The 17,186-nt window shown below is 41.5% G+C and overlaps 1 protein-coding gene across 4 annotated transcripts; it reads right to left on the bottom strand.

The window, feature by feature from the left end:
- Positions 1-5,368: 5,368 nt before the first annotated feature.
- LOC149995595 (uncharacterized) lies at positions 5,369-16,809 on the bottom strand. Of its 4 annotated transcripts, none has more exons than XM_090261258.1 (5): positions 16,755-16,809; positions 15,223-15,312; positions 10,804-10,930; positions 9,049-9,144; positions 5,369-7,559 (listed from the first exon to the last, which is right to left on the bottom strand). In XM_090261258.1, exons 2-5 carry the CDS (start codon positions 15,253-15,255, stop codon positions 5,539-5,541), a joined length of 2,277 nt encoding a protein of 758 aa, XP_090117384.1. In that variant the 5' UTR covers positions 15,256-15,312; positions 16,755-16,809; the 3' UTR covers positions 5,369-5,538. The 4 variants fall into 4 exon arrangements, with proteins under 4 accessions (XP_090117384.1, XP_090117383.1, XP_090117385.1 ...); XM_090261257.1 differs by having other exon boundaries at positions 16,568-16,776; XM_090261259.1 differs by lacking the exon at positions 16,755-16,809 and adding an exon at positions 15,650-15,737.
- Between the last annotated feature and the right edge of the window lie 377 nt (positions 16,810-17,186).

The following is a 17,186-nucleotide window of genomic DNA, read 5'->3' as shown; positions in this document are numbered from 1 at the left end:
ACCCCGGACACTCCCGGCCCCCTGCGGCTCCGTCCCCGCCCCGGGCGGACCCTGGCCGCCGAGACCACCGCCGCGCTGGGCTCGCGAGAGCCGGCAGGGCGTCGCGGCAAGAAGTGGGCGTGTCCTCCGCGCCGCGCCCTCTGGGAAATGTAGTCCCGCCACGGTCGCGAAGGCGTCGGGCGCGGCGCCAACTGCGGGGGGCAGGCCCACGCCGGGATCACACTGCGTCCGTCGGCGATGCCCCGGGCCGGCACGTCCCGGCCTGACCAGAACAAGAGACCACCCGGAGTGAGAGCCGTGCGCACCAGGAGCTTCCGGGTTGGAGCGTGCGGGCGCGGCTGCTAGGAGCGGGCGGGGCCTCAGGGTGAAGGACACGCGCTGCGCGGGGCAGGTAGGGCGGTCCTCAGGTATCCCGTCCCGAGGGTGGCACCGTCGGCCCAATAGAGGACAGCAAAGCTCGGCAGTGCCAGCGAGCAGTGTGACTCCGATGCGGTACGTGTGAGTGTGTGTGACTTCGTGTGCCCGAGGCGCGCTTTCATCCCAGGTGGGTCCCTTCTCCCGGGATACTTGGGCCTCCCTCCCTGCCACGCCTGTCCTTCAAAGGCGGCTGTCCACGTACTTGGGTCTGAGCAACTTTTTTTTTTTTAAATGATAATGAATTATTGACATCTTTAAAGTTACATCATTAAAGTTTACATCGATAGTTATATTTTTAAAAAGCCAAATTATAAAGTAATATAGTATACTCTCATTTTTATAAAAATAACTCTGTATACAGGTACGTTAACGAGAATGTTACTAGTGGTAGGATGGTTTTACTTTCTACGCAACTCTGCATATTATCTAATTTAAAAAATAATATTTGCCTCAAACTTTTTTTCGGCTGGGTGGCTCCTTTGTGTCATTCATTAGTCATCTCAGAGAAGGCTGCCCAGCCTCCCAGTCACAAGTATCACCCTCATGACCTTTTAAAACCCCCTACGAGCACTATCCGGAATTAGCTGACGCTCTTTTCATTTACAAGAGTAAGTCATAGGAGTGCCAGGATGGGAAATGTGCTAACGAAAGTCACCATTAATAAACAAAAGGTGAAAAAAAATCCTTTAGTCATCTCAATACATGAGAAAAACGCATCTGATAAAATCCAATACTCATCTGTAATTTAAGAAAAAAAATGCTTACTAAAGTAGGAATACTTAACTTCCTTACCTGAGTAAAACATTAATTAAAATTGTTCTAAACCTCAAAATAACTTTCACTCACCTCTGGTTAAAATTATGTTTTTGTGTTCAGGGTAGAAAGAAAAAGTGCCAAAGATAGTTCTGCGGATGGAAACAAGTATAATAAACTTTGTCTTTTATTGTAAAGAATATTTACTCAACTTAAACTGAAAAAATGTGAAATAAAAATTTTTTCTTTAAAAAAAAAATCAGTGAAGCCATTAATATTGGTAGGCTCAGCGGAAAATTGGGCCCTGGCTGGTGTGGCTCAGTGGATTGACTACCAGCCTGTGAACCAAAGGGTTGCTAGTCTCCCTGCCAGGGCACATGCCTAGGTTGCAGGCCAGGTCCCCAGTTGGGAGGCATGCGAGAGACAGCCAGTCTGTCTCTCTAGCACATCAATGTTTCTTTCCCTCTCTTTCCCCCTTCCTTTCTGATAAGAATAAATAAAATCTTTAAAAAAAAAAGAAAAAAGAAAATTGGTTCCCTCACCTATAGCTATCTCAGACAACGGAACCTTAGCTGGCATGGTTCCTCAAGGTTTCTTGGGGTTTAGAGTTATAAAATCCCAAAGCTCTCCCACAAATCCTCATACCAATATCCACAATGCCAAACATTTTACTTAAGAAACCTACCAAAATGGAATTTTAATGGCACTGTGATATTTAGCAATCACAGATAGAGTACTACAAGCAAGAGAGTCAACCAGGCAACTATGTTACCAACATGGCTTGTGTTCTAGTTCATGCCTGAAAGCAAAAAGTTAACCCTGTAATTCATTCTCTCTTTTGCTTTATGCTACCCGATTCCATTTGGACAGGCATCTCAAACATTCCTTGGACTGGCATGTCTTGTACTCTTTCTGTTGGTTTAAGGCAACAGCGATCTAGGCCACAGCTGACTTGCTATCAATGCATGCTTCCCTGACAAAAATAAGATTGGGATCCTAACATCCTTTGCTCCATTTCACCCAGTAACCCAACTTTAATAATAATCCACATTTTCTGAGGATCTTTTGCATGAAACACACTCAATACTACCAATTTCTGTATTGGCTGGGTTTGACAGCAAAATAACTTAATCCAATTTTTAAAGGAAAAGAAACTAGTGGTGGTACAGTAGTCCCTCCCTATATCCCGATTCACTTATCACTGCCTCACTGTACTGCAGGATTTTTAAAAATATATTTAATTATTTATTGTGGACTTTTCGCTATATCGTGGGACTTTGCGTTACTGTAAATACTAAAATAAATGTAAGGTTCTTACTTCACGGATTTTCACCTATCACGGGGGGTGTCTAGAATGTAATACCCACAGTAAGTGAGGGATCACTGTATACCTGGCTGGTTTGGCTCAGTGGATTGAGCGTCGGCCTGCGAGCTAAGTGTCGCTGGTTCGATCTTCCAGTCAGGGCACATCAGAGAAGGAAAACTCTGACTCCAAAAAACCTCCGCTGCCTTGCGGCATACCTCTTCAGGGGAAAGGCTAAGGGAGTAAACCCCGACAGAAAATCCGGAGCCGGAGTCCCTAAGGCGGTTTGACGTTGTAGTCAACACCGGCAACTCCTGCGGCGCACCTGAAGCCAAGCTGTATTGACTCCGTCTTTCCCTTGGACCCTTCAGCTGCGAAGAGAGGGGGGGTCTGCTGCATGGGCAACAGCAGACCCTCCATATCACCCTGCCCAGGCTCTGTAGCTTCAGCTTCACTGGAGAGGACACTTCAGCGTCATCGCAAGATGTCGATTCAACACGGGAGGAGACAGATACCGTGTCACTCCCGAGTTGGACTGCACAGCCATTCTCGGCGGTGCAGATAGACTCTTAAGAAGCTACACCATCGTCTCTCGAGACGGACGGCTGCCGACGACGACGACGACGACTGTATACAACCTGGAAAGAATATGAATCAGGCCACCTCTAGCAAGCAGGGAAGCAGGAACTTATATACCATCTTTGAACTGTGGCCAAAGGATGATTCATATCATCTCCTTGTCCCCAAGGAGAGAGTATGTAATTGGATTAAAGTGAACCATATACAACCGCTAATACAAGCAAAACCTTATGGAATGACATCAAAGCAGGTCAAAGTGACTCAGCAAAGAAATTTGTGTAAAATTATGATTGTGGTTTCTATTTGTATTGTAGAGTACAACTATCTCATTTGTATGCACTTTCATAATCTTATCTTTATAAAGTTCATATATTTAAAACTACTACATTATGGAAATTAAAATTTCAATTAATAAACTACACTTTCTGTGAGTATAGAGATCTGTCTCATTCTGCATAATCATCTCCTGAACCGATTTTCCCTAATTTAAGTCAACAGTTTACTAGTGCTGGACATTGTAGCTGTTTCAAATGTTTTACAATTCTATAATAAATGTGCTTATGTGTATATATTTCTGCACTTGTGCTTTCCAAGAAGATAAATGCCTAGACATGGAATTGTGGCAGAGTGATTAATTAATTACAATGTTGACAGTTAACACCACATTGCCCTCTAAAGTGGCTTTCCATCAGTTTAGCCTCCCAATGTATAAAAACATCATTTATCTGCAACAGTACTGGATACAGTGGAACCTTGGTTCTCGAATATCATTCATTCCAGAAGGCTGTTAAAGAGGCAATTTGTCTGAAAACTCAAATCATTGTCATACTCGCACATTCTCTTTGTCGCCTGAGAGAAGTGTGACTAGTCATACAGGTATCAGCATGAAAAGGTGGTCAGGTGGAGAACCAAATTGGACAAGATGGGAGATGTTCAAGAACTGGGGTTTGAATGTGTTAGTTACCCTTTACATTCACAGGGGTTGTTAGTTCTTGGTAGTGAGGACTTCTAAATTTTGCATTTATCTGGTAATTGGTATAATTAAGAACTTTATTTGTTTTAAGTTCTTCATGGAAGAGTTGCTACTTGGTATGCTTTGCCAGACTGTATATCTGATCTTACTCCTTTCCAATAGCACTTTTGATGAGGGCTACATCCTTCCTAATACACGTTTAAACTATTACAGCCTGTCCTGTACCTGTTAACACTGCATACAGTGTCTTATATCATGGAAAAAGTTTAAATCTTTTACATGGTCCTACATGTCGCTTTCTTTACGGCTCCTAAACTCTGTGTTCTGTTTACCAAAGTCTTCCTCAATCCAAAAGGGTAGAAATATTCTATATTCTGCTCTAGAATCTTCATATTGTGTTTCCTATTACATCTTTAATCCATAGTTAATGCAATTGTCTGTAAGGGATAAATGCAGATCTGACTTTATTTCTAGTTGGAGAAACTACTTGCCAAACAACATTTAAATAATCCCTCCCTCCCAGTGACACATCACAAATACCATTTTTGTAACATACTAAATTCATGGGTATGTGATCTTTTTCAAAAATTTCCTTGAGATGCTTGCCCAGTTACCATTCTACATGAATTTCAGAAAGCAGTCAATGCAAAAATAACATACAAGGATTGTGACTGCAATGGAGTGAATGTACAGACATCTATACAATGTGGAAACTTTCATTTAAAAATCTGTATAGATCTCCATTTATCCCAAGTCTCTGTTCTTCTTCAACAGAGGGTAATAATTTCCCTCCCATATATAACTGTGAGTAAATTCATCTATAATTTCATTTTCACCTGGGGTTGATACCACAGATGAATTAGCCTCATGACAAAAGTGGAATATTTCAAATATTTTTTTTCTATACTCCACAACAGCTTAATTACTGGCAACTTTTAAAATGGCCATATTATTCAAGTTCTCTATTTCTTTATTTTTAAATATTAGGTTTTTTTTTTCCTGGACTAAATATTAATTCTTCCCAGAAAATTCTAATTCACTGATTCTCATCTTATCCAGAGCTCCAAACACAACCTATAACATATTCTATGCATCGGTCATAGTGAATTTCCTCACCAACAAAGGAACACAGCCACAGAGTCATGAGAAACCCACTCTATTACTTTGTTTAAGACCAAGCTTTAAACATACCAATGCTAATCCTCATTATCCATCGTAAGAGAGTTTGAGTCCCAAAACTGTTACGATATCCTGGCACTGATATACTGCTTTCCAGAGCTTACTGTTTTATTAAAACAAACTCTGAAGAATACAAACCCGACATTAAACAAGCACTTAAAGAGTCAGGCACTATGCTAAGCACTTTATACGCATTGACTAGTTTAAAATTTCATAACAGGGTTTTAGAAGAAAAGTAATATTATTACATTTACCTTTTTTTAAAAAAACACTGTGGTGGTAATGTCACCAATCAACGTGAAGGGGACAATAGAAGATGCAAGGAAACCAGTTTTTACACAGTTGGAATCGTCCAGGAAAAAGGACTGTGTTTTGGACTAGGACAGTGAGAACTGAAAGAAGTGGCTGAATTCCAAGAATATTTAGCAGCTATACCCACCGGCCTTGGTGCTATAGGGGGTGAGGAAAAGCTGGCTGCCTGAGCAGACTCTGTGGCATGAATTTTCTGATGATGAGCAAGGTGTGCACTTTGTCTGAAGACATTTCCACATTCCTTACATTCATAAGATCTCTCTCCAGCATGGACTCTTCTATGTAGATTAAGGTGTCCAATCTGGCTAAAGGTTTTCCTACATTCCTGACATTCATATGGTTTCTCTCCTGAATGAATTCTCTGATGAACAGTAAGGGACTGACGATGGCTAAAGGCTTTGCCACATGTACTACACTCATAAGGTTTTTCGCCAGTGTGGCATCTTTGATGACAAATAAGGGATGACTTTGTTCTGAATGCCTTCTCACAGTCAACACATTCATAGGGCCTTTGGCCAGTATGAAGTCTCCAGTGCTGTGCACGGGATGAACTATCACTAAAAGCTTTTCCACATTCGGTACATTGATAGGGTTTCTCTCCAGTATGAACTCTCTGATGTTGAATGAGGCGGGTAGTCTGGCTGAAGGCTTTACCACATTCATTACACTCATAGGGTTTCTCTCCCGTATGAATTTTATAATGTTGCACAAGGTGTGCCCTCTGATTGAAAGATTTCCCACATTCCTTGCATGTGTAGGGCTTCTCTCCAGTATGTATTCTCTGATGAGTGGCCAGCTGGGAACTGATGCTAAAAGCTTTCCCACATTCCTTACATTCATAGGGTTTTTCACCAGTATGAGTTTTCAAATGACTAGCAAGGTGTATACTCTGCCTAAAGCCTTTCCCACATTCCTTACACTCATAAGGCTTCTCTCCAGAATGCACTCTTTGATGTTGAGTGAGTGATGCGTGATGGCTAAAGGCCTTCCCACAGACATCACATTCGTAAGGTTTCTCTCCTGTGTGAATTCTATGATGTACAATAAGGGATGAGCCATAGCTGAAGGTTTTCCCACACACATCACACTTGTAGGGTTTCTCTCCAGTATGAATTCTCCTATGTTGAATAAGGCCTATGTGATCACTGAAGGCTTTCCCACAGTTGAAGCATTCAAAGGGTTTCTCTCCAGTGTGATAATATCTCCAGTGACGAATAAGGGATGTGTTCTGCCTGAAGGCTTTTCCACATTCAACACATTCATAGGGTCTTTTGCCAGTGTGACATCTCTGATGTCGGGCAAAGGAGGAGCCATCACTGAACGCCTTTCCACATTCCTTACATTTGTAGGGCTTCTCCCCGGTATGAATTCTCCGATGCTGAGCAAGGTGTGCAGGCTGACTGAAGGCTTTTCTACATTCCTTACACTTATATGGTTTTTCTCCAGTATGAATTCTTTGATGTTGAATAAGGTGTACATTTTGACTGAAGGCTTTCCTACATTCTTTACATTCAAAGAGTTTCTCTCCGGTATGTGTTCGGTGATGCTGAGCAAGGTGTTGACTCTGGTTGAAGGCTTTTCCACATTCTTTGCATTCATATGGCTTTTCACCAGTATGAATTCTCTGATGAACAGTAAGGGACGACCTCTGGGTGAAGGTTTTCTCACATTCGTTACATTTGAAAAGTTTCTTTCCTCCATAGACTCTTTTGTGTTTTCTTACCTTGGAATTTTTGGAAAAGCTTTTTTTATCAGACCTGTGATTATAAACATTCTCTCCTGCATTATCTAGATGGACAAATTTCCCAGATTTGTTGTATTTTTGGTCTATTTCATTAGTAAGGGTTTCTTTATAAGTGAGTGTTTCTTGCCTGATAAGTGACTCTTGGCTTACCAGCTGCCTCTCAAAAAAATCTCTACCTTTCCAGATTTCTCCAAAAATGCAATGTTCAAGTCCATAGCTTGTAATGTTCTCCATTAACACATCATCATACATGAATGGCTTCAGAGATAATTCTTGTGTCTCATATCTAGATTCCCGATCTGAAAGATATCAAAAAAGCAAATGTTTACTTTCATGGACTATAACAAAGGAAATATTTAATATAGAAAAGGTGATTCAAAAAATAATGAATCCCACAAAATGTATTATGTACAGGAATGTCAGCTGAAAAATATGCAAGAAGATCCCAAAGACTGAAAAATCATACAGGAATGTGAAACAGGTGATTAAGAAAATGAAATGTAAGATAATGAGGTAAGTTACCTTCCTCTACCTCTAATTAATTTGTATAACAGCTTAAATATTTTAAAATATTAATATCATCACAAAACTATTATTCCAACTGGTGTTCAGAAACCTCTACAATTCCCAACCACCGCAAATACCTTATGCTTTGTGATGTCCCTTGGGGTTTAGGTGAACTCCTGGAGTTATCTTTCGTACTCAGAAAATAGTAACCCTGTGAACCATCTCCACGTGCTTCAATGCAGTGCACTCTTCACTCTTTCTGTCTCACACATCCTTAACTTAAGGCCGCATATTAAGGAATTTTTTCATTCATCTTTTCACTTTGACTAGTCCAGGAAAGGTGTCACTTCTCAGGCTGCATCTTAATGGGATTTGGCCATGTGTCATTCTGAAGAAACTAGTTTTATAATAATATGTAGGTTGGTATCACTATTATTAATCTCATTTTTATTTACTGACACATAAGTATCTTTCTTGCCTTATCATGTAGATGATGTCTTTTTTTTTAATTGACTTTAGAGAGAGGAAGAGAGGGAAAGAGAGAAACATTGATTTGTTGTTCCACTTATTTACGCACTCTTTGGTTGGTTCTTGTATGCTCTGTCTGGGGATTAAACCCACAATATTGGCACAACAGAATAACCTTCTAACCTACTGAGCTACCCAGCCAGGACCTAGACATTGTCTTGAAGAAGGAATAAATGTGCATAAACACTAGACTCATTTGGTCTCCAAGGCTGAGAGACTCCTATGTTACCTTAACATACCTGTGATGTACTTGGAGCATATCTTGGTACCTTGCATAGTTTAGAAAACTCTGGATTGACGTATAATGAAAAAGCTAAAATGTGAAAGAGGATGAGGTCGGAGAAGTAGAAAATTACTGATCACATAGGGCCTGAAAGAGTTTGTATTTTTATTATTTGTAATGGGAAACCAAAGAAAGATTTAAAGGAGCAGAGTGTGTTATAATTGCAAGCAGCACCTAATTTTGGATTAAGAAACATTTAAGAAACCCAGAAGCTTATATATGTATATATGGCAAAATGAAAGAGGGGATAGAAAGGAGCTGGATAAACATTTTTGCAAAATGAATTAGGACAGCAAGTAGAAGAGAAGATATTTGAAAAGGCCATGCTAAAGAGTAATATTTCAACCATCCTCCAGGACCTTGAAGGCTTCAGAAGACTTCTAAGAGGCAAAACTGAAAAGGTATCACCTTTGAAAATGACTGAACTGTTACCTAGAAAGGATTCCCCTACCTGGTTTTCCAACACTCACCTGGGAATGGGCTTCTTGTCATCTCACTCTTCACCTCCCAAGGCTCCTTCCCTTGCTCCAATAAGGAGATCACATATGGCTTAGAGATACAAAGTCCTGCATGCAACAAAAGACATAAAAATTGGCCAAGTTTTGGGTATCTCAGACTAAAAGCCAATTCCTTAATGCTGATGGAATAACATGATAGGAATGATTAGGGAAAGGGATACAGCACATTTTTAGGATATATTACCTAAATCTTCGGCCATACTCTAGTGGGGCTGCCATCAGTGAACTCTATAAGTTAGACCATTTTCTAAGGGGTCAGGGGCAGAAATTTAGCCCAGCATTTTCAGAGGATCATCTGACAGTAGGAAATGAATATTAACCTTTAGAGACATGGTTTGAAATTTGAGTCAAGTTAACTGACTGCTTTAAAAAAAGTCAGTACTCTCCCAAGCATATAACAGAATCTAGAGTCTCTACAAAATATGTTATTTATAGTGTCCAGGATAAAATCCAAAACACCAGACATAAGAAAAAAGAGGAAAAAGTAAATCATACTCAGAAAAAAAGGCAATCAGTGGAGATCCAACCTACAATAATAAGAACTAGCAGACCAGGATTTTAAAACAGCTATTCCATCTATATTCAGTAATATAAAAAATATACAGTTGTTATTTCTTAACAGAGAAATAGAAATTATAAAAAGGAACCAAGCAGAAATTTTAGAATTAAAAGTACAGTAACTGAAGTTTTAAAATTTACTAGATGGGCTTAACAGATATTAAAGATGATAAGGAAATAGTGAACTTGTAAATAAGTCAATAGAAATTACCTAATTTGAAAAACAAAGAAAAAAATTTTAAAAAGTAAACAAATCCTTAAGTCCTTATTCACATTATCAGACATATTTGTAATCAAAGTCCCAGAAGAGCCCTGGCTAGTGTGGCTCAATGGATTGAGTGCTGGCCTGCAAACTGAAAGGTCACTGGTTCAATTCCCAGTCAGGGCACATGCCTGGGTTGTGGGCCAGGTCCCCAGTTGGGGGTACACGAGAGGCAACCACTCATTGATGCTTCTGTCCTTCTCTCCTTCCCTTCCCCTTCTCTAAAAATAAATAAAGATAAAACCGTAAAAAATAAATAAATAAATAAAAGTCCCAGAAGAAGAGAGGGATCTGAAAAAATATTTGAAAATATAATGGCCAAAAATTTAATTTTAATAAAAGACATAAATTTAGTTTCTGATGCTCAGTGAGCCACAAGCAATATAAAAGGACCCTTTAGAGAGGAAGTTAGTCTACCCAAGGAGATGGTCTCAGGGCTGAGAAGAAGGGTCCATGTTAGTTTCCTGATAACAAGTGAAGCCACGTTCACAGTTTGTGCTTCAGTTGTTCACTTGTTCCATGTTGATAAAAAGATACAAATTTAAAAATGGATATTCTAAATTTACAGTAATCCAGCTATATTCTTGGTGAAGCTTGTTACTGCCTGTTGGTGATAATGATACTGTAAAGAACAAGGAAGCCCAGGAGACCAGGAAGAGTCACATTACAGCCTGTGTTCCCAAATGTTTAAAAAGCATACCCATGGAATCTTTGATGGATAATCAAATTCACTAAGTCTGAAACTTCCATTAGTCCCTAAATACCCTCTTCCTTCCCTGATTCTATTCTGACCTACACAAAATAAAAAGTTTTATTATAATAAACTAAAAATGTAAAGAGCCCCTAAGCAGAGATTTTGAATTACGCACAGGGGAAAAGGTCCTCACCCAGTGATACCAGGCTCTCATAGTTCTCCAACATCATACTCCTGTATAAACTCCTTTGAGTAGGGTTCAGCCAGTCCCATTCCTCTTGGGTGAAGTCTATTGCTACATCCTTGAATGTCACCAAGTCCTGAAACGACGCAAATACATTCTTGATTAACCAATGCTCATGTCCACACGTGACTCCAACCTGAAGTGTTAAGTTGTCCCTACATTATGTTAGAAATAGCCCCAGAGAAGAAAACTCTAAACACAGGCTCCAACCTAATACAGCACTTATTGAAGCATTAAACTGAATTGAATGCAATTGTACTAATCAATTTCTCATCACCAGGAAATACGGATTTTTCTTACACAATAAAAATAATAAATATATTTAGAATGCAATTTTTTAAAATCATCACCTGAGGATATGTTTCTATTGCTTTTGGAGAGATAGGAAAGGAGAGAGACATAGATCAGTTGCCTCCGGTACGTGCCCTGGCTGGGGATAGAAACCGCAACCTCTTGATATGTGGGACTACACTCCAACCAACTGAGTCACCTGGCCAGGGCCTAGAATGCAATTTCTCAGGCTGTGTCATACCAGAGTAAGCTGGGAAGCAACATGAGGAATCTCCCAACATCAAACATACAATATATCCAACCCTCATACATGCTGCTGAGAAGGCAAAATGGCACAGCCACTTCAAAAAATAGTTTGGCAGTTTCTTTCTTTCCTTCTCTTTTTTTAAAGATTTTCTTTATTTATTTTTAGAGAGCGGGGAAGAGAGGGAGAGAAACATCAATGTGTGGTTGCCTCTTGCACACCCCCAAACAATGACCTGGCTCGCAACCCAGGCCTGTGCCCTTACTGGGAACCGAACCGGTGACACTTTGGTCCGCAGGCTAGCAGTCAGTCCACTGAGCCACACCAGCAGGGTTGGCAATTTATTAAAAAGTCAAATATGAATTTACCATATGACCCAGCAATTCTACTCCTAGATTAACCTACCAGAAAAATTTTAAAAAGTCCATTAAATGATGACAGGAGCATTACTCGTGATTGCTATAAAGAGGAACCAGCCCACATGTCTGTCAGCTGATGTGGATGAACAAAATGTGGCACACCTTTTAATGAAATACCATTGGCAATAAACAGAAATGAAATATTAATACATGTTGCAATAGAGACAAAACTCAAAAATATAAAACTAAGTGAAAAAAGCCTACAAGGGACTACATACTGTATAAGTCCATTCATATGAAATGTTTGAAAAGTGAAATTTAAGATACAAACGAGGTTAGTGGTTGCCTGGGGGTGCCAATGGTATCAGGGATCATTTTTTATGAGGGATCTTAGTGAGGTAATGAATGATCTAAAATCGGATTATAATAATGATTATACAACCTGGTAAGTTTACTAGAACTCATGGAAGTGTACACTCAATTTTATGCTACATAAATGATACCAAAATAAAGTTGTTTAAAAAAACAGAAACCTGCCCTGGATGGTTCGACTCCCAGTCAGAGCACATGCCTGGGTTGTGGGCCAGGTCCCAAGTTGGTGGCGTGAGGGAGGCAACTGATTGCTATTTCTCTCTCACACATCCTGTTTCTCTCCTTCTTTCTCCCTCCTTTCCCCTCCCTAAAAGTAAATAAATAAAATCTTTTTACGAAAAAAAGAAAAAGAAAAAGAAACCTAGTATTATTAGTTATCTAGAAAGGTACAAAAAAGACACATTACTGTCATAAGTAATCGATATTTAGAATAGCTATACTACAGAGATACCCACAAACGAAACAAAAACAATAATAAATAGTCCACTAAATATTGGGAAAATATTGGTTAACTATCTTTCCTATGATGATATGAATGTAGAGCTAAAATAGGGCCATCAAGCCACATAATTCCAGAATGACTATTATATCAAGGCCATGTGAATGTTATAGTCTAATATTGTCCAACAAATGTCCCTACACTAGGAAACTAGTTAAAAAACACAACATAAGCCAATCAGTCAAACAAAAAACTTAAAAGGAAATTTTTAAAGAAGAGGTTTAAATTTTAAAACTCAAGTTTTAAAACAAATTTTTTAGAAAGGTGCCTGGGTGTAAGACACATATTAAACAATTTATTTTTCCTTTTCAAACAACATACACTAGAGATGGAAATGGGAAAATACTCCATTCAGAATAGTGATGTATCTCTTTAAAACATTTAAACATATATTTAACAGAAAAGGTACCAAACCTACAATAAAGGCAACTGTAGAATTTTCTTAAAGGAAGTACAATACAAGAACAGGTGGAGAACATACTTGTGAGCAACACACAGGCTTAAATAAATGTAAATACATACTCATTTTTTATTCTGGTATAAAAACTCAGCTTTCTATGACTCACGTTGACAGACACATAGAAGCCCAAAACCCATAAATCTTCTTGAATATTTAAAGACATCTGATAGTGGACGTGGGAAGCAGTAGTGTTTTAAAATTAATTTAATATGGGACTTTTAATGTAAAATGTGTAAATAAAACAAATAAGTGGGCATTGACTTTTATTTTAATAGAAAGTGAATTTTCCACATGGAAAGACTTCTCTTTGGGAAACTACTCATTGAAAAAACTCAGGGCTCCCTTTATATTCAAGTTTCCTGCAAATGATGTTTTTTAATCATCCTTACCTAAAGATATGATTATTAATTTGAGAGAGAGAGAAACATTGATGTGAGAAGTATTGATCGGCTGTCTCCCATACGCGCACCGACCAGGGCTTAAACCTGTAATCTAGGTATGTGCCCTGACTGGGAATCAAACCTGAAACTTATTTTATTTTTTAAGATTTTATTTATTTATTTTTAGAGAGAGGGATGGGGGTAGGGAGAAAGAGGGGGAGAGAAACATTGATGTGTGGTTGCTTCTCGCACACCCCCAACTGGGGACCTGGCCTGTAATCCGGGCATGTGCCCTGACTGGGACTCAAACCAGCGACCTTCTGGTTCGCAGGTGGGAACTCAATCTATTGAGCCACACCAGCGAGGGCCAAACCTGAAACTTTTTGGTGTGAGGGACAACATTCCAACTGGGTCACCACGCCAGGGCGAAATGTGTATTTTTATACCACAAGATTAAAACAAGTAAAATTGAAATTAACCCAGCAACAAAATCAAATACATGCAGGAACTGAATGCAAGATGTAGGTGCCAATCCCAATAAGTAAGAAAGATTATTCAATAACTGCTAGTGGGTCGACTAGACAGGCAACTGAAAAAGAAAAAAAATGAAACTCTGCCTTACTTATCATGATAGGTTAAACATTTAATTTAACAATTTAACATACACTCAAATTTAATGTAATTTGGAGCTTTATCCTCATAGAAAAAAAATCACAAAGTCAATTCTCAATTCATCAGAAACTTACTGTGATGGGCAAAACACATGTGTTAGGTGAAAAAATATCTACATACCCTAGGGGTAGTGAAAGTTTTTTAAACAAAATACTAACTATAAATGAAGAGAAAATAGTATCTCTCTGTACATAGTGTGGCCCTGAATGAAACAGAAGCAGAGAAGTTACTGTCTCACAAGAACTGGGAGGCAAGAGGGGAAATTGAAGACCTTTGAATTTTGTTCTAAGTGCACTTCTTTAAATTTCCAATTTGGAAAAATTAAGTAGGATCAAATTTTGTAGGTGAACAAATTCGGCTGGGAATTCATATGTAGAAATTAAAGAAAAACTTTTAAGAATTAGGGATAGCCCTGGCCGGGTAGCTCAGTAGATTGGAGCATCATCCCACATACCAAAAGCCTGCGGGTTCGATTCCTGGTCAGGTCACATTCGTAGGTTGTGTGTTTGATCCCCAGTCAGGGCATATACCTAGGTTGGGGGTTTGATCTCTGGTTGGGTCGCACATGGGAGGCAACCAACCAATGTTTCTTTCTCACATCAATATTTCTGTCTCTCTCTCCCTTCCTCTCTCTAAAATCAATACACATATCCTTGGGTGAGGAGTGAAAAAAAGTTTAATTAAAAAAAAGATTTTAGAGATATAATTAGAGATTTGGACAAAATTCAGCTAGAGATGATTGTGATGCATTCCACGAACAGGAGAGAGCTATTTAATGCACATTTAACTTGGAACCCAGCTCGCTAGTCCTGAGATCTCTCCATTCTGCATAACAGAAACCAAATCTTCTCACAAGTATCTAACAACAATGAATTAAAATGTACTCATGAGGTGAGAAGAGAAGGCTCTGTGCCCCATCTTACCCAGTTCCACTTATCCACTAAGCAGTGTAAGGACAGTGTCCTCGAGGAGAAGTGGTCTCTAGACCCTTGGACAAGCTGGTTCATCGGGGAACCTTCCAAAGAAAAGAGGCATTACTAAGTCCTATGACGTAAGAACGTCTTTCATGGAGGAGAAAGGAAATAACTAACCTGCGGTATGGTTTTCATTGGTTCAACAGTCATTTTCGCCTTCACCTCCTGGCTTCTCTTGGAGAACAGCAGGGTCCTGGGAGGGCAAAGCTAAGGGAGGAGAAAGGATAGTGAGCGAGGAGGCCTGCTCTGCACCCCCAGCATCACCAGCCTAGCACCTGCTTTCCCCTCCGGCCTCCCAGCTTTCTCCCACTGCCCACATAACTGGGAGACTATGGGGAACCTATAGCTGTTGGGGGGGGGGTATAACTAATAACTGTTCCTCTTATGTTTGAGGTCCAAATTTTAGTGTTTTTTTACTAAAAGTTGCCTTCCCATTCTTTAGTCTTATCATGACTAAAGATTGCCCTGGCTGGGTGGCTCCGTTGGTTGGAGCATGTCCTTACACCAAAAAGTTGTGGGTCAGATTCCCTGTCAGGGCACGTACCTAGGTTGTGGGTTCCATCCCTGGTCGGGGCAGGTACAGGAGGCAACCAACAGATGTTTCTCTTTCACATCGATGCTTCTCTCTTCCTCTCTCTAAAATCAATAAACATCCTTGGGTGAGGAGTGAAAATAATAATAATAATAATAATAATAAAATAGGCGTGCCAGATAACTCTATATTATATTCTTTCACTCTATTTTTGACCTAATCCTTTGAAATAGTTATTTCCTCCACTTTGCTCTCCTTTCCCACTTTGTGGTCTGACACAGTCTAGAGTCTGAAAATCCGACTCCCAAATTCCAGAGGCCAGAGTTGTCCTCCTTCTGTCCAGACGCCCACAGGCTTCACGGCCGTCTCCGCCGGCGACGGTGGGTCCCTCAGCATCCAGTCCTGCCGCCCTCACCCCCACCCGCCCTCAGCTCTTTGGTTTCCCCTCCCGTCTGTCACCCAGGACGGACGGAGACTCCCACAGTCAGGTCTAGTTGCCACACCTTTTTTTTTCTTTTTAAATCTCCCTCAAGGGTTTGCTTGTTGATTTGAGAGAGAGAAGCAGGTTGGGGAGAGGGCGAGGAAGAGAAACATCAGTCGGCGGTTCCCGGGAGACCCAACCAACGGGGCCCCCCGGCCAGGGCTGGTTTCTCACATTCCGGTTGTCCTTTCCGTCGCGCTCTCTCACACACACTGGCCTCACTCTCTGACACACGAACCGGTCTCGGTCACACTCGGTCACACACGCTCTCACATAACCTCACAGGCCGGACACACACACCGCGCCCTCTCCTGCTCAGTCTCCCCGGGCCGCTCACACTCGGTGACCTTTCACCCCGCGCGCTCACACTCGTCGGACTCCACACGCCCGGCCCAACAGCCCCGAACACGGGTCCACCGCGGCCTCAGCGCGCCCACCCCGACACCCACCCGAAAACCCAGCCGCACGCCGCGCGCTGGCCTCTGGGAAATGTAGTCGGCTCAGGGACGACGACGCAGCGGCGCCCGGCCTGGTTCCCGCGTGCCGCCTCGCCTGCCAGGCCCGGCCCAGTCGTCGGGTTCTGACTCGCGACCACCCAGACGCCCCCTGCTGCGCCCGGAAGCCGGCCGCTCTCACCCGAAGGACTTCGGGAGTCGACGCCTGGACTCCGAGTGCGCAGGCGCCGAGTCTCTTGCGGAGGTGGGGCTAACAGAGAGGTCTGGCTCGAGGGGCGGGGACTGGGCGTGGCTTAGAGGAGAGGGGCGTTGAGAGTGGGAGGAGAATTTCAGAGCGTGGAGGCCTGCGACGTACGTCACAACGTTAGAAGGCGTGGCCCAGGGAGCAAGGTGGGGCTGCGCGCTAGTGTGCGCAGGCGCATAAAATCGAGCTCCTCCCACCCTTTCCCGGTCCTAGGAGACCACAGCGTCCTTAGTTACTGTATCCACTTGCTGCCCCCGAGCCAGGCGCAGGACCGCTGCGCCCTTGCCGTCTCCTGCTGTGGCTTTGTGACCTGTGTCTGTGTAACCGAGGTGTCTTGCGGGTCCGGCCGGAGTCTGCCCCTGGGAGTGT

The sequence above is a fragment of the Furipterus horrens genome, unplaced genomic scaffold, assembly GCF_987537825.1.
Source record: "Furipterus horrens unplaced genomic scaffold, mFurHor1.1.pri manual_scaffold_13, whole genome shotgun sequence".
NCBI lineage: Eukaryota > Metazoa > Chordata > Mammalia > Chiroptera > Furipteridae > Furipterus > Furipterus horrens.
Note: the sequence above shows the minus strand (reverse complement) of the source record. Positions and strands in the feature narration are given on the sequence as shown.

Coding starts and splice junctions, on each gene's coding strand:
- LOC149995595 (XM_090261258.1), bottom strand. CDS start 15,255: ATGACTGTTGAACCAATGAAAACCATACCGCAG. Junction 9,145..10,803: donor TGAGAGCCTGGTATCACTGG/GTGAGGACCTTT, acceptor TGTTGCATGCAG/GACTTTGTATCTCTAAGCCA. Junction 7,560..9,048: donor GACAAGAAGCCCATTCCCAG/GTGAGTGTTGGA, acceptor GATATCTTTCAG/ATCGGGAATCTAGATATGAG.